The sequence below is a fragment of the Nymphaea colorata genome, chromosome 9, assembly GCF_008831285.2.
Source record: "Nymphaea colorata isolate Beijing-Zhang1983 chromosome 9, ASM883128v2, whole genome shotgun sequence".
Lineage (NCBI taxonomy): Eukaryota > Viridiplantae > Streptophyta > Magnoliopsida > Nymphaeales > Nymphaeaceae > Nymphaea > Nymphaea colorata.
Window position 1 is genome coordinate 19,165,589 of NC_045146.1, and position 14,368 is coordinate 19,179,956.

Consider the following 14,368-nt stretch of genomic DNA (forward strand, 5'->3'; position numbering starts at 1 on the left):
ATCCAAAAGTTTTCAGATTATCTAACGCGTATAGAATTGGTGTTGTGTATTTTTTCTAACAGTTCTTTCCAACCTTAATTTCTAGACAAACTCTTCTTGAAGTTAATAAACTTTATTTTTGGAGCTCCTCACTATCGAGGAGGTGATTTGTGATCATACTATGCATGAATTTTCTTGCATCAATATGGTTAATGTCTAAAATACTAAAAAAAAAACCTTTTGTAAAGACAAAATTGTAAATAAAAAAATAAAAAGACTATAAAGAACATTTCTTTTTAATAAATTACCAAAATCTCTCATTTCCTCCTTCGGTGTGGTACATTCAACTTTCTCTCCGTAGTAGCAACAAGTTAAATGGTCTCGGCCTGCCTTTATTTTGGCAACCATGCGCCGTTTTTTTTTTTTTGCAATTAGGTTAAGTTTGATTTCCGGTTGACCTCACATCGAGTTGAATTGGGATCAATGATGCTGGAAATTGACAGATTTGTTTGTAAATTTCGAGATGAACCCTCAACATGCATGTCCGCAAAAAAAACAAAAGGTAGGAGTTGGGATATTTTTGAAATTATTTAAAAAGCAATGTCCTTTTTAGTCTTTTAACCTTTTTACAAAAGTTTTCATTTTTTTTATTAATTAGAGGTGTTTTTGTTATTAATCATACTTACTGGCACACGAAAATTTAAGGGTAGATTTTATTAACAAAAAAATATGGCTTTTATTCTATCACCTAAATGCACAAACCATGTTTCGTCATATTGTCACAAAACCCGTTTTTTACAAACTTTATTTTCTATCGGTGTCATCCAAACGGGTCATGCCAAACAAAGGTGTTTGATTAATTACATGTGATCGTAGATCCAACCAGTAGCAGAGCTACCATGTGACTGGTGTGGGCCATTGCCCACACTAGCCCTTGAAATAATTATTGTGACTGAGTTGAACCTAAGTTCATCCATATGTTGTGTCCGCACTCCATATGTTGTGTTCGCACACCAGACATGCATTCATCTTACTATGCCGCATAGATGCTGACTTAACCAAAATTTTCTGGCTCTGTCACACGATCCAACATACTCCCCACCTTGAATTTCTGGTTTCGTCAACTTCTAAACTTGAAAACTATAGATCAAGATCTTCATTACCTTCAAATTCTTCAATCTCTAGTAAAAAAGGGAAGAGTTTAATTTGAGATCCATGAATTAAAGATGCTAAAAATTGCAAACAATAAATCCGATATTCTTGTTAAAATTGAGATTAAATTTCAAAACTTTAGATCTCCTCGAGTATCAGATCCGTGGTAATCAAAGGCTTCTTCTTTCTTGATCTTGAGAATAAGATCAAACATCTTTTATGTCCTAAGTTCGATCCCCCAAGAAAGCAGTTAATGCTCCTGCTAGCCTCCACTGCCATTATTCGGTCAACGCCGCCTGCAAATTCTGACTTCCAGAAGGCTCCGGTGCGCGACTTTGACCAGATGTGGGCGGTCCCATGTCAATATTGTCCAGCTTCTTCTTTGTCCGTTATCATCAACCACATCTCTTCTCATTCTTTGTTTTTGTGTGGTGTGGTCAAACTTGTCTGTTTCTATTAAAAACTTTATCGTACACGGATTTTACTAATGAAAAAATCACGTTAATTTAAAAATATCGTCGCCGTTAAAAAGCTTACTAGAGATTAGGGAAGTTTGAACAGGACGTCATTTAGTGCATGAATTTGAACCCAATTGGGAGAATATTGTGAGGGTTGGTTATGGTATATTTTTAAATCCAACATAATTTTATATACTTTTATGTGCATCTATTACATCCGGATCTTCGATCTAAGAGATCCTACCTTCTAACAAATAGTGAATCCAAGATTCACAATTTTAGTTTCTTCTTCTCCTTTTTTTTTTTTCAAATTCGTCCTTTTACATATAAGAAATGCATAAACCCATTTGCCACAACAAAACAATAAAAGGGCCCGAAAAAATAAAGAAATTAATGAATTAAATATTATGATAAACACACATATATATATATATATATATATATATAGAGAGAGAGAGAGAGAGAGAGAGAAGCCCGTCTAAGTAGATTCTTGCCTATGTTAAGTTGTTAGCAATATGGTAAAACTAACAAGAAGATTGATTTTTTCTTTACAAATTTTGCAAGATAAACATGTCAAAGTGTTTGGCTTCAAGGGGCGTAGTGTAGCTGGCAATTGTCAGTTTGATTCTCATGGGCACTATTCATTTAAAATTTTGAATTGCAAATGACAACACTTTAGTTGACAGGTACACTATGAGTTCACACATACCCCAGAGCAGTCCTCAACTTCAAAGGCAGGGTGACCGGGAGAGGATTTTGGCCGTTCTTCGAGCGACTTTTATTCATCCAAATTTGTCTAGTGCTTATAAAACAATAACAAAATTTGTCACTCTATGGTTGCGTTTGATGGTGTTGGATCTTAGATCTACGGCTACACAAAAAAGTGTATTTTGAACGAGCTCAAACAAATTGAGGATCTCAGTAGCATAGATTTTAAATCCACGGTATATGTCAAAAAACATGGATTTAAGGTCAGATTTAAGATCCTTAAATCCATGGATCTTAGATCCATGGTGAAAAAACACAACCTTATTTTTATTAGGTAGATCCAAGATTCTAGAATTGAGATGATTTTATTTTTTACTTTCTAAGGGTTCCGGGTCTCACCGCTTGTGCCAGAATCCAACCGATCTCCTTAACCCAAAACCAGCTAACGGAGATCGGGTCCATATCCAGTATCTTTCTTGCTGATGCTATTTCTACCATTATCTCCATTATCATGAAGTCAAAGTCAATATTTCGAGTTCTCCATAAGGTGGCTTTTCATGGTTCCTTTTTCTTTTTTCTTGCAGATAAGAACATGGAAAGGAGAAAACGATTAGATCCAGTCCGTATTTTTTCACATCGATATCTAGGTAGGCCCAGATCCAGATTTGGGATTTAATGACGGCAAACCCAGATCGTTACCAATAATTCTTGCAGTTCTGCTGGTTTGCCTCACAGAACCATAATTGTGATGAGCCATGGTTGGCAAAAGCTTAGCCTTTCAGTGCAGAGAACTAAAAATTTTTCAAAAAAGGGCCGAATTATAATTTCAAAATTTTAACAGAAATCAAAACATAATTTTTCAAAATTTTATATAGGATAAATATATTTTTAAAAAAATTACATGTAAATTTTAAAAAAAAATATGGGAAGGAGATGGTGGGTGCCAAGGCCCCTGCAGCCCCCCTTGGCTCCAAGCTCGGCCAAATCGACATAATCTCGGCTAAGTGATCCGAGTTTGATCATCGTTGAATTGCTCAAAATCAAACTGAGGTGTAACAAGTTTAACAAGTATAAAGGAAAGTTCAAATCTGATAGGCTGACTAAAATTTACAAACGTAAGTCGTTAAAAAATATCGTGACAAGAGCATTAGCACAGTTCGCGGCGCAGCATGATTATGATATTTTAGTAACGATTCGTGATGTTTTCAGTTTTAAACATCATACAGCATCCGAATAATGTTCATTTGTTCGATGATTTTTTTGTTTTCGTTTTTGGTTTATGTTTTCAAATTTCAGATAATGTGCAATTGGAAGTCTGGAACACATATTTTCATTTTTAATTCATGTTAAAAGCACTTACGAGTTTCTTTTTTTATGCATATCCATGAAAGTATTTCACAAAAGTTTGTCGTTCCCGAAAGCATGTTTAATGGAAAAATTATTTTTGGAAAAAAAACAAAAGAAAAGATGATCTCTCTCTCTCTCTCTCTCTCTCTCTATATATATATATATATATATATATATATATATATATATATATATATATATATATATATATATATATATATATATATATATATATATATATATATATATATGAGAGTCTCTCATTGTCGGCAGCCATACAAAATTCTTTGGTACGTTAGTTAATAATTTTGGGGCGCAAAGGGTAGAATAGACCCAAGACTTATTTTGTTCGAGTTAAACCCATTTACGAGGAGGTTGGCGCAACAGATAGAGCTGATAAGTGGCCAGTCTTCATTTCAGCATCAACTTTCTATGCGCAAAAATGAAACACTCAAGTTAAAAAGGATGATGATGATAGAAGCAGCAATTTATGATAAAAGCGGCAACCCTAAGCATGACAACAGGTTTTATACCCTTAAAAAAATGAGGTGTTAAGGGCTTCAGTTTTCACCTAGATGGTGGGTCTTCCTTGCTTGCTTGCATGGAAATCAGCTAAACTTTTTTCTCATTTGAAGGAGCAATTGTTCATAGTGGTTATGAAAAAAGATTTCAATAAGAAGAATGAAAGAGAAAAAAAAATGTTAAAATTGATGCTTTCAGTACATAGGCCCCATGAAATGTATAGTGATGTCCACCCGAAACATAGATAAATCTATAAGCAATCTGACTCTGTAGCAATGCATATAAACCTATAAGCAAAATATTGGTTGAGTGCATGAGTGGAGCTCTTTGCTGTAACACTTCTTCAATCTAGAATTTGTTTCTGATGAGTAAACGTGTAGAGGACAGCTTCATGATGAAATGACCCTTTCATTTGCTGCTGAGAAGAACAACGCTATTTGCTTGAAGGTTGATTCGTGAAAGGCTTATAATTATGATGAGGTCAGGAACAGGAGAAAATATGAGAAGAGACAGAGATTGAAGGGAGACATGGATTGAAAGGGTGAGGATCGACATTCTGGTGCACCGGAAGATATGTGGAAAATTTTTTAGTGGGGAGAGTCGGATCGAAAGAAGCACTTCGCTGGATTCACCGAAGCAGACTCTGCTTGCCTAAGGGACGAAGGAAGCATCAGAAGATCTGAGAATTTCAATAAGGCAGGTTAGCTTGCAGGGCCGTCACTCAGGCTTCTGAAGGTAAGGATCAAATACCTTTGCGGGCAAAGCTTGTGGACAGTAATGGTTTTCTTCAATGCACTGCAATATTTTCGGGTTGGAGTAGCATGAAGAAGTCCATTGCTTGGAAAGTGAAGGATGGCAATGCAAATTTCAAGTATAAAAAATTGTAGTCTTGTGAATGAAATCATGGGCTTCATCAGTATGCTTTGGATTGATTTTATGTATGGCAATAATAGTAAAGGTTATGGAAACAGTCGATTTCGCTTGGACAGTAAACTTATGGCCATGTGGAAGATGCTCTCTGGCCTGCAGGACATGTCTGAAGAACAGCTACTGAGAGAAGGTCATTTAAAGCACCTTGGGTACAACGTCAACTGTGGATTAAAGAGGAGGAAGAGGAGAACCAATTGCCCTTCTGCCTATACCGTGGGGTCACATGGTCAGGAAATTTGTTATGTGTCGCTTGGCCGTCTGCTTTGATGACAGCAAAGATCAGATGCTGAGCGAGTAAGAAATTCAATGCAAAAGTTACATCAGAAAGCTGGGAAGATGTTCAATCGTCAAATAGTCTGGCGCATTTGGAGACTATGGAATGAATTTAAATAGAAGAATAGGTGTGTAATTATCAAAGGAAGCTAAAGAATCTGCCATGATCGTTTTATGAAGTTTAAAGGAGAGTGTAGCCAGCAAAGTTCAGGTGTCAACTGCGAGACTGCAATTGAAATTGTTTGGTGAGAATGGGATACAATTTTTCGATGAAAATGGGAGGAGGGAAACATATTAACGGCTTCCGCCGAGTAGTCACCGGAGATTTTGTTGATGCCGGAAAATTTGCTACTCGAGAAATGCCTGTGTGGAACGGAACAAAATGCATGGGAAAGTACTACTTCTATATGTTTCCTTATCTATTTTAACATTTTTTGTTCAGCAATATATATCTTATAAATGTCAACAATGATATTCATATGTTTATTTGTTTAAAATTATATACACACACATATTTTTATATAACTAAAAAAATAAACATATGAATATCATACCCAAGTACTCTACACCCGTACCCATACAAACACCCATACGGACACCCATATCCATACTACCATCTTCATGCTGTTGCATTGTGGTGGTTGTCTGGATTCTTCATCAAGGATTTGTACTTTGTTTCGATCCATATATGCTTTTTAAAGGTGAGGTTTTGGCTTTTACGAATTCCAACCTAATCGGATTCAATGTAATTGAAGTCAGACCTGAACCTCGCTACTGTAGGCCTTATTATCTAAAACTGAATTCAATTCAATCCAACCTCAGTGAGATATCGGACTTGGATTCAATTATGACTGAGGCTGCACACTCAATTCGATTAGTAACTGAACCCATCGAATTTCAATTTCTTTGTTAAATTTAACTGAATAAGATATAAATCGAGTCCATAGCCCTATATATAAAATCATACCACATTCATACTCCTTGCAACCCTTTTTTGGGTACATTCAAAAGCCAGAGGATGTCATATGTCAGATTCTAATAAGATATACCCTTAACCACATTGTGACGTTCCCTTTGATCTCAAATCCACTTTTTATAGGACCCAAACAATAGATATCTAAGGTTGCTTTTGAAAGTCTCAGATCTTAAATCCGAGACTGCATAAAGAAGAAGTATGTTTTGGAAGATCCTCAATTTAAACAAACAAAAAGTCGTCAGTAGCATGGATTGTAAATCTATAGTACATGTTAAAAATGGGTTTCTGGTCTTAATTCTATGGATTTGAAATCCTTAGGATTTCAGATCACCATGGATCTCAAATATGCAATGAAACAAACATGTTCTTAAATCCGTGGTTCCCCCTAAAAACATTTGATTTGATGTCTGATCTTAAATCCATGGATCTATGATCTTAAAGATCTCATATCACCAAATATTTGAGGTCCTCAGTTTAACGAACGCAGGGCTAAGATTATGGCTAATTTTAGCCCGTGAACATAATAGAGACGGAAATTTACACCGCCCGCCTTCGACGGGGGAATCCCTTCCTTCGCCATCAAACCTAATTTCTTGTGCGGTTGCGTCGTCTACTTGAGGGACGTCAGCCATTGAAGTGGTTTTCCCCATCCCCAACTCAGGACAGCAAGGCTGGCCGCCTCCCCTGGCCTTCGAACAAGCTTGTGACAGCGAGATGCTTGACAGATTCAAATATCACGTCCCACACAGTGTTCAGCTCCGGAAGATGGCGCTGCACAATCAGACAAGGCCTGCCCGGACTTCCATTTCCAACGCTCCTTACTTTTCATCTCCAGAACTTCTGAGTACACTCTTTCCTTGCTTTTCACACCTTGCCAAGTTGGCTTCCAGATGTTTTCAGAGTCTTCATCGGTGTTGATCACCAACGAACCAGCCTGAATTGGCTTTTTTTATGAGCTGAGAGGGAATCCTACGGGTCGAGTAAGAGCCAAAACCCTCTTCCTTTCTCCCGAGGTTTGAACCTTAGGGATGTATCATGCTGCACCTCAACTAGTGCATGTTAAATCTCTGGTTTCATTGAAAATGCTGCAAGCCAATTCAATTGCCAATTCACCTCAACTAGTGCATGTGATGTGAGCAAATTTTTTTTTATTTTCATTCTCTTTTATACAATATGGCATATGGATATTAGTTTTTTTTTTTGTCCCAACATAAGGTGATGCATTTACTGCTGTGTTTGATTCTCTTAGACGCTATGCTCTATTTGGTTTCCAATATGCACTAGGAACTGTTTGATTTTCATGTTAATATCCTTCTTTTTTGTCCCAACATAAGGTGATACATGTTTGATTCCCATAAACGCTATGCTCTATTTGATTTTGATGAACGCCATGCTTTAAGTAAATCTTGTTTGATTTACATCGAACGATTCTCATTTGCTTCTTATAAACGCCACACTCTACGTAAATTTTGTTTGATTCCAATAGATGCTATGCCTTTAGTTAAAAAAAAAAATGTTTTGATTCCCATACACGCTACGAGAAGAAGAAGCGGCATGAGTAATCTTTCTCGGCTTTTCTTCCCCGTCTCTCTCCGCTTAGCTCTATCTCGACCGACCATCACCAACGAACAGTTTGTTGAGGCGCTTTTTCTCACCCTTTCGATGGGCCGACACAGAGAGGGAGCGCAGTCCTTTTCCTTCTTTCCGAAATCTATCTATCGCTTTCCATCTAAAAACCTACAGCTGCCCGCCTAAGGTTTCTCCCTTAAACCTTCGGCTATCTCTCCCTTTCTTTTTCAGTGGGGTTCCTTCTCTCCAATAACCCTCCGCAGTGCCCAGAGTTTCTCTCTTGAAACTGTTGGCTGCCAAGGACTAGAAATCAAAACAGTCTTCCCCCCTAAATCCAAGCAAACTTCTGGCGAGCATCAAATCTGCCAGACAATGGCCACGGGCCCCCGCTTTTCCCGTCCAGAGCTGCGTCTGGAATGGTCACGGTGCACCTTCAACTAGGTTCCAGTTTGACCTCAACCTGATTTAACAGACCAATGGCTTAAGATAACTGATTCGGAAAAAGAAGACGCAATATTTGATGCTGCAAAAATCTCAGGAAATGATTTGGAGCAATGATTTTCAATAGACGAAGAAAAAGGCATCATATTTCGTTCCCGCAAATATGTACACAGCTCTTATCTACTTGATTCATGTATCTCCTACACTATTTGACTGGTTCACGTTCAGTGGCACTTCGAACTTCAGAAGCTCCTCAGCGTCCTGATGGTTGGGGATTTCAGCTTGTTCCAGAGTTGCTGGTGCAGACGCTTGAGCTGTTTGAAGAACTCTTTTGGGCTTTCACCTTCTGAAGAGCAGCCAAAAGTAGGGATGTCAACACCTTTCTTTTTTCTTTTTCTTTCTTATATGTGCATGTGTTTGCTTGCATGTGCGACTCCGTGTGTCTGTAAATATGTTGGCAAACAATCCAGCTGAAAACCCATTCGATTAACGAAGATGCAACCAAAGTTGTTGCCAACAAATTTGCAATCCAAAAAATGTGAACAGATGCTTAGGCTGATCGTGTACGCGTTTGCGTGCAGATGTGCTTTCTTGTGCATGTGTGCATCTCTATGCATATGTGTGCCATTACCTGCATGTGTTCGTGCAGGTGCGCGCGCAAGTTGTGAGAGGGAGAGAGAGTGCTCCACTCAAATCAAACAAAATCTAAATGCCCCAACAACCAGAACGATGATGACAGTCATGATACACGAATATTTTAAAGAGTAAACTCACCTTAGATTGAGCAAATCTAATGGCTGCAACTATAGGTTTATCTCCTGCAACTTGTCTCAACTGCCTCACAAAATTGTCCCTCGTTATTTTCCCAGCCTATGCCCATGCAAAATCCAGAAAAAACTAATAAAGATAAACTTTAAACCAACTACAAAAAAGAACCAACGATAACAGCATTACTGCCTAATTACCCGATATTCACCGTACAGCCTGCGGATTGTGCTAATGCTGGACGAAGGCAAAAGACTGGCAAGTACTGTGATCAACTGAGAGAATGGCATCCAAGATGAAGTAGGTCCCTTGGAAGGAACCAGCATCTTATTGAAGGCCTCACGAGATTGAACTTGAGCTGGTTGCTAATTATCAAGAGAAACAAAAACCAGAGCGCAACCGTCATGATTCACCCAGAGAAAGCATGACAAATAGTAAAATGAAAAACCCATCTAATCAGAAGCCGGAGCATTATGAGGAACCCATAAAAAGAGGTCTTACCTTGAGAGCAGAAGCTTTCTGAATTCTGCCATGAAGGGCAGCAGTTGGGCGTCTTGATCTGCGTATGGAGCCCTTTTTCCAGTTGTATCCATCCCAGAATTCTGGAGTTAATAAGAAATTTTCTTTCAAATTTTAAAATTATAAATTTGCATAGAAAATAACTACACTCAAGCAAATTATTTACCCTGCAAAGGCGGTGGCACTTTGAAGCTCACCACAAACTCTGGGAAAATGTGTGTGTTCATATGAGTGCCCCACATAACATATAATCCCGGTTTCTCCTTGTTGTCCACCCCAGAATCAAATTCCTCAGAGCTAGGATAAAATTGCTCTGACCCAGGCTTAACCTGTTCTGCATTTCCTAAGAGGACACGGCAGAGAATCATGTGCTTGATCCCATTTTGGTCCACATCCGAGCATACCGCACTGCAGTAAACATAATTTTTTGGTCTCATAAGTAACTATTTACATAATTTCTACATGTAAATAGCATATATTTGGGTGTAATGTTGTCCCTAAATTAAGCAAATCTAACTCTGGAGTGAAAAAATATGTAGCCCTTAACCATATCAAAACTTCATCTAAAACTAGGAAACCGAATCTTAATAAGAAAAAGGAACGCAATTCTTTTTGTTTGCTATATACCTCCTGATTGCATGTTCAACGGGAGTGAGGTAGATCCCAGTTCCATATGACAGACCATACTTAATCGTCTCGAGATGGACAAAACCATAACGAGCAACTCCTGCAATCACCTCTTTAGAAGCACCATACCAAGCTCTTTTGATGTCATAATGGCCACCATGCTTCTTTGAGATGGCCTTACAATGCATATCAAAAATGTTCCACCGGTCCTGTGCTGAAAAGGTAGCATGAGAAATAGCACGTATTGAGGTGACCTGCACATCTTTTGAATTTTTGTCCATGCCTGCAAGAAAGATACTCTTGACTGCCTTATACCTAATGTCGTCTTTCTCCAAATCGATCAAGTGATCCCCAGAAAGATCAGATCCCAAAGACAGGCCTGCAGAATTAGCTTCAGTAGGTTCCATGGGTGAACACTTCAAGCTATTGTCCATAAATATAATGGAGATTTCTTTGTTTTCCTGGTGTTACCACCTCTCGCCCTCAGATCTGAAGGTACAAAACAACCAAGAAGACTGAATCAAGACAAGGGAAGCGACAATAATGGGATATCAGGAAAAATATAACTGAGAATATAACACCACTCAAAATCAATCAGATGAAATTACATGTTTTGTTCTAATTGCTAGTAGGAATCCACATCTAGTTAACAAAAATTGAATTGACAAGATTCAACTTTTCCATCCAAGTGCTAAAATCCTGGAAAGAATGACCTAATTAACAAATGAATGATCATACGCAAACCATGAATCCACTAGCTATCATTCCCAAATCCTACAATTGCAATTGAGGAAACCAACAGGCAACAACTACCATTCATGCTGCTTTGTGATTTGTAAATCTCTTATAACAAACAACAAATTAATTAGTAGAAGCATGAAAATGTAACTCTTTACCTTTAAAAACACTCCATAAAGTGAGGTCATAAATCATCCATGAAACAACTGTGGTGGAATTCAATAACACCAACATCCCCACCCACCACATTGCCCTGTCCAGTGCCTTCACCCACTCTTTGTCTTTGCAGCAGGGGAGGAGGTTCGCTTGTTTGTTCAATTTCTGAATACTGAGACTCGAACCTCCAGTGGGGATGTAAGGTTCCCATATTTGGCCATGGGAGCTCCATGCACCTTGCTAAGTATTCCTCGGTTTAAGACCTCGAGGATGAAGTGAAGGAGGTCAAGAATTGGACCACCTTGGTGCCTCTCATGGTATAATCTGTTAAGGATCTGACTAACCCAGTCCATCGTCATTTCAAAGCATAGGAAAAGAAGTGCTCTTTTCAAATCTTACAACCAATCAAGGCAGAGAAGAACTAGCAAATAAAAGGTTCCAAAATTTCTGAATTCGTCGACCATTTCCTTACACGCAAAAGAAAATCTAAAAAGGTTTCAAAATTCTGAATTATTCAATCACTTTAGGCCGTATAAAAAAGTGCCCAGAAATCATTCAATCAATGTTGTCATAGAGATCCAATATGCATGTCAAACAGTAGATGAACGATAACCACTCACCAACAAAACATAGATCTCCCATTTTAATAAACAATTGAAAGACGCATTCAATAGCTAAGATTAGTACGAAGAAGGACATAACAAGATGAAGAAAGAATTCGACAATTTTTCATCTTTTACAAAATCGTGATCCTTCGTCGTCCCTTTTGCATCAAATCTCACATCACACAGGCACGCACGGAGAGATAGAGAGAGAGAGAGAGAGAGAGAGAGAGAGAGAACCTTCTGCAAATGCTCCCAGATGATCCCACGATGACACCAAAAACCAAGATTGTGAAAAAGGAAAACCACCAACTGATCCTTCTGTATTCTTCTTCCTCTCTCTCTCTCTCTCTATTCTTCTTCCTCTCTCTCTCTCTCTCTCCGCACTTCCCCCACCACCAAGAACGCTCTATAAGAGGGACAGCTCCACCTCCAGCGGACGTTCCGGAGAATAGATAAGATCATCGCGTCCCTTCTGTTTTTGATTCTTTCCCATGATGATAGCCGTCTCCTTCTCGAGCACGTGGTCTTCTCCAATGGCCGTGCCTCCCCCATCTCCCCCTCCCCCCCACAGTATATACGAGAGCAGCGCCGCTGGTTTGGTGGTTTCCCCCCTCTCTCTCCTTCTGCTGGCGCTTCCTGGTTCCCAACAAAACCGCCCCGCCCCCACGGTATGCACCTTCCCTCCCTTTCCCTTCCCGCTTTCACCCCCCGACTCCCGCAATCCCGCGTGCAAAAGAAATTCTCCCTCGCTCTTATCAGCCCCCGCTTCCTACCTCTTATTACCGCGTGCCCCTCCGTGGTCTTCCATAAATTAATTCCCAGATTCTATCCTGGATGGCCTCTACTTTTTCCATATTTTCGGAAAGGTGCCGCACTCTTAAAGACAAGTGCTGAGAGGTGCGGATGAAGATGCAACCTTACATTCTTTTAAAAGTTTGTATTTTAAAAGAAAATGTGACATGCCTGTTCAACTTTTAGTAATTTCTAAAGGAGGTTAGTGCAGGGCCATTGGTAAGCCCCTAATTTTTGTTTTCAAATCCTTTAGCTTCAATCTTATATTGTAAGTAATAACCATACTAAGTTGATGCATAGTAAAACATTACTTCAAAATACAAAGAAGGAGGATTCAGAATTCATCACTTTTATAAAATATTCTCTAACCACATTGACATAAAAAAAGGTAGAGAAGTAAGTTAAAAAATTATTTCTCTAACAAAAAATTGCCTGGTTTTGTTCTTTTTTTTAATATATATATATATATATATATATATATTGCAAAGCGAGCGGTGCATTTTTACATGTTTGCTTTGAGGGTTATTACTATCGAAAGGACAAAAAAAATGTTGAGATGTGATAATGACCATTCCATGTTTGAAATGCTATTTTCTTTTAAAAAGTACATGTATTAAGACATGACAGTGACTACTTTGGCATTTTAACTTTAAACAGCATTACAACTCTTTAGTGTTTAAAAATAATTTAATTAAAATATATTTTGACATATTATTTTTTTAAAAAAAGTTGACAAAAGTACCCTTTTTTAAAAAAATTAAAGTTCTTTCAATTCATATGTTTTTACAAACTTGGAAAACATTAAACTGCATTTCCTTTTCTTCCTTTCAAAGCTCACTTAAATAGGTGAGCCATTTGCCAGTCTTATGGGATGGGCCGTAAAGTGACTCAATCGACCTCAGTCCAACCATAACGTTTATGATTTTTTTTTTTTATACTCTAGTCAATTTAACCACACCTTTAACTCAAACTTACAAAATGCTTATAAAATCTTTTAAAGATCCGTTCAACCTGTAGATACATGTAAAAAAATTGTTATCTTTTCTATTTCTTTCATTTAACTGTTTGTTTTTTATTTAATTTAAGCATTAAATGAAGAAATTATATTCTTTATTGAATTTAATAAATGAGAAAAACAATTAAAATTTGTCCACTATTAAAACCGGGTGATTTTAAAAGTATAGAACACAAATACAACGGCAGATTCATTATGAAAACGAAATTTGGTGTAAAGAAGAAAAAGAAAAAACAATTTGATTTTGTTTGTCGTTACTTTGTGCCGTTATAAATATTGGGGGTTGTGTTTCGGATTAGGATCGAAGGAACTAGTGGACTTGAAATGGACCCTACCACCTGCATTTGTCGGATCCGAGCTCCACGTGGTGCTCCCACGATCCGGGCCCGTAAGTATCTGAACTTCGAATGGATCCCCAACTTGCCAATCAAACCAGGAATTGGATCTACAATATCTAAAAATAAGTTTATTTTAGTTCAGTTTTTCCATGTAGATTGGAATCGGGTGGTTCCTGGACCGTTCACCCATCAAATCTTCAAGCAAATCCTTTGCTGAATTCAAAATCACTAATCGGATCCGATTTTCCCTTAATGGTTAACCATACTAGTTGGATTCGAGTTGCAAAAGAAGATCGATTATCGGTTTCTACCAACTCTTTGTCTTTTAGAAGTATAAAGTCTGCATCTTTTATTATGGTGTAGGGTCTGCTTTGAGTGTCTGAAAGTACTACTTTAGTATACTTTAACTCTTGCGCATCGATGAAACCACACGACAGACTTATGGTTAATTTTTGTCC

General features: G+C 38.0%; 1 protein-coding gene across 4 annotated transcripts; it reads right to left on the reverse strand.

Moving 5' to 3' along the window:
- Nucleotides 1–8,446: 8,446 nt before the first annotated feature.
- LOC116260183 (probable inactive poly [ADP-ribose] polymerase SRO3) lies at nt 8,447–12,392 on the reverse strand. 4 transcript variants are annotated; one of them, XM_031638323.2, is made up of 8 exons: nt 12,003–12,389; nt 11,163–11,495; nt 10,267–10,755; nt 9,806–10,047; nt 9,622–9,722; nt 9,321–9,485; nt 9,130–9,225; nt 8,447–8,701 (listed from the first exon to the last, which is right to left on the reverse strand). In XM_031638323.2, exons 3-8 carry the CDS (start codon nt 10,698–10,700, stop codon nt 8,633–8,635), a joined length of 1,107 nt encoding a protein of 368 aa, XP_031494183.1. In that variant the 5' UTR covers nt 10,701–10,755; nt 11,163–11,495; nt 12,003–12,389; the 3' UTR covers nt 8,447–8,632. The 4 variants fall into 4 exon arrangements, with proteins under 4 accessions (XP_031494183.1, XP_049935422.1, XP_031494181.1 ...); XM_050079465.1 differs by lacking the exon at nt 11,163–11,495 and having other exon boundaries at nt 10,267–10,480; nt 10,582–10,755; nt 12,003–12,388; XM_031638321.2 differs by lacking the exon at nt 11,163–11,495 and having other exon boundaries at nt 12,003–12,388.
- Between the last annotated feature and the right edge of the window lie 1,976 nt (nt 12,393–14,368).

Coding starts and splice junctions, on each gene's coding strand:
- LOC116260183 (XM_031638323.2), bottom strand. CDS start 10,700: ATGGACAATAGCTTGAAGTGTTCACCCATGGAACCTACTGAAGCTAAT. Junction 9,486..9,621: donor AGAAAGCTTCTGCTCTCAAG/GTAAGACCTCTT, acceptor CTTGATAATTAG/CAACCAGCTCAAGTTCAATC. Junction 8,702..9,129: donor TTAGATTTGCTCAATCTAAG/GTGAGTTTACTC, acceptor GCTGCTCTTCAG/AAGGTGAAAGCCCAAAAGAG.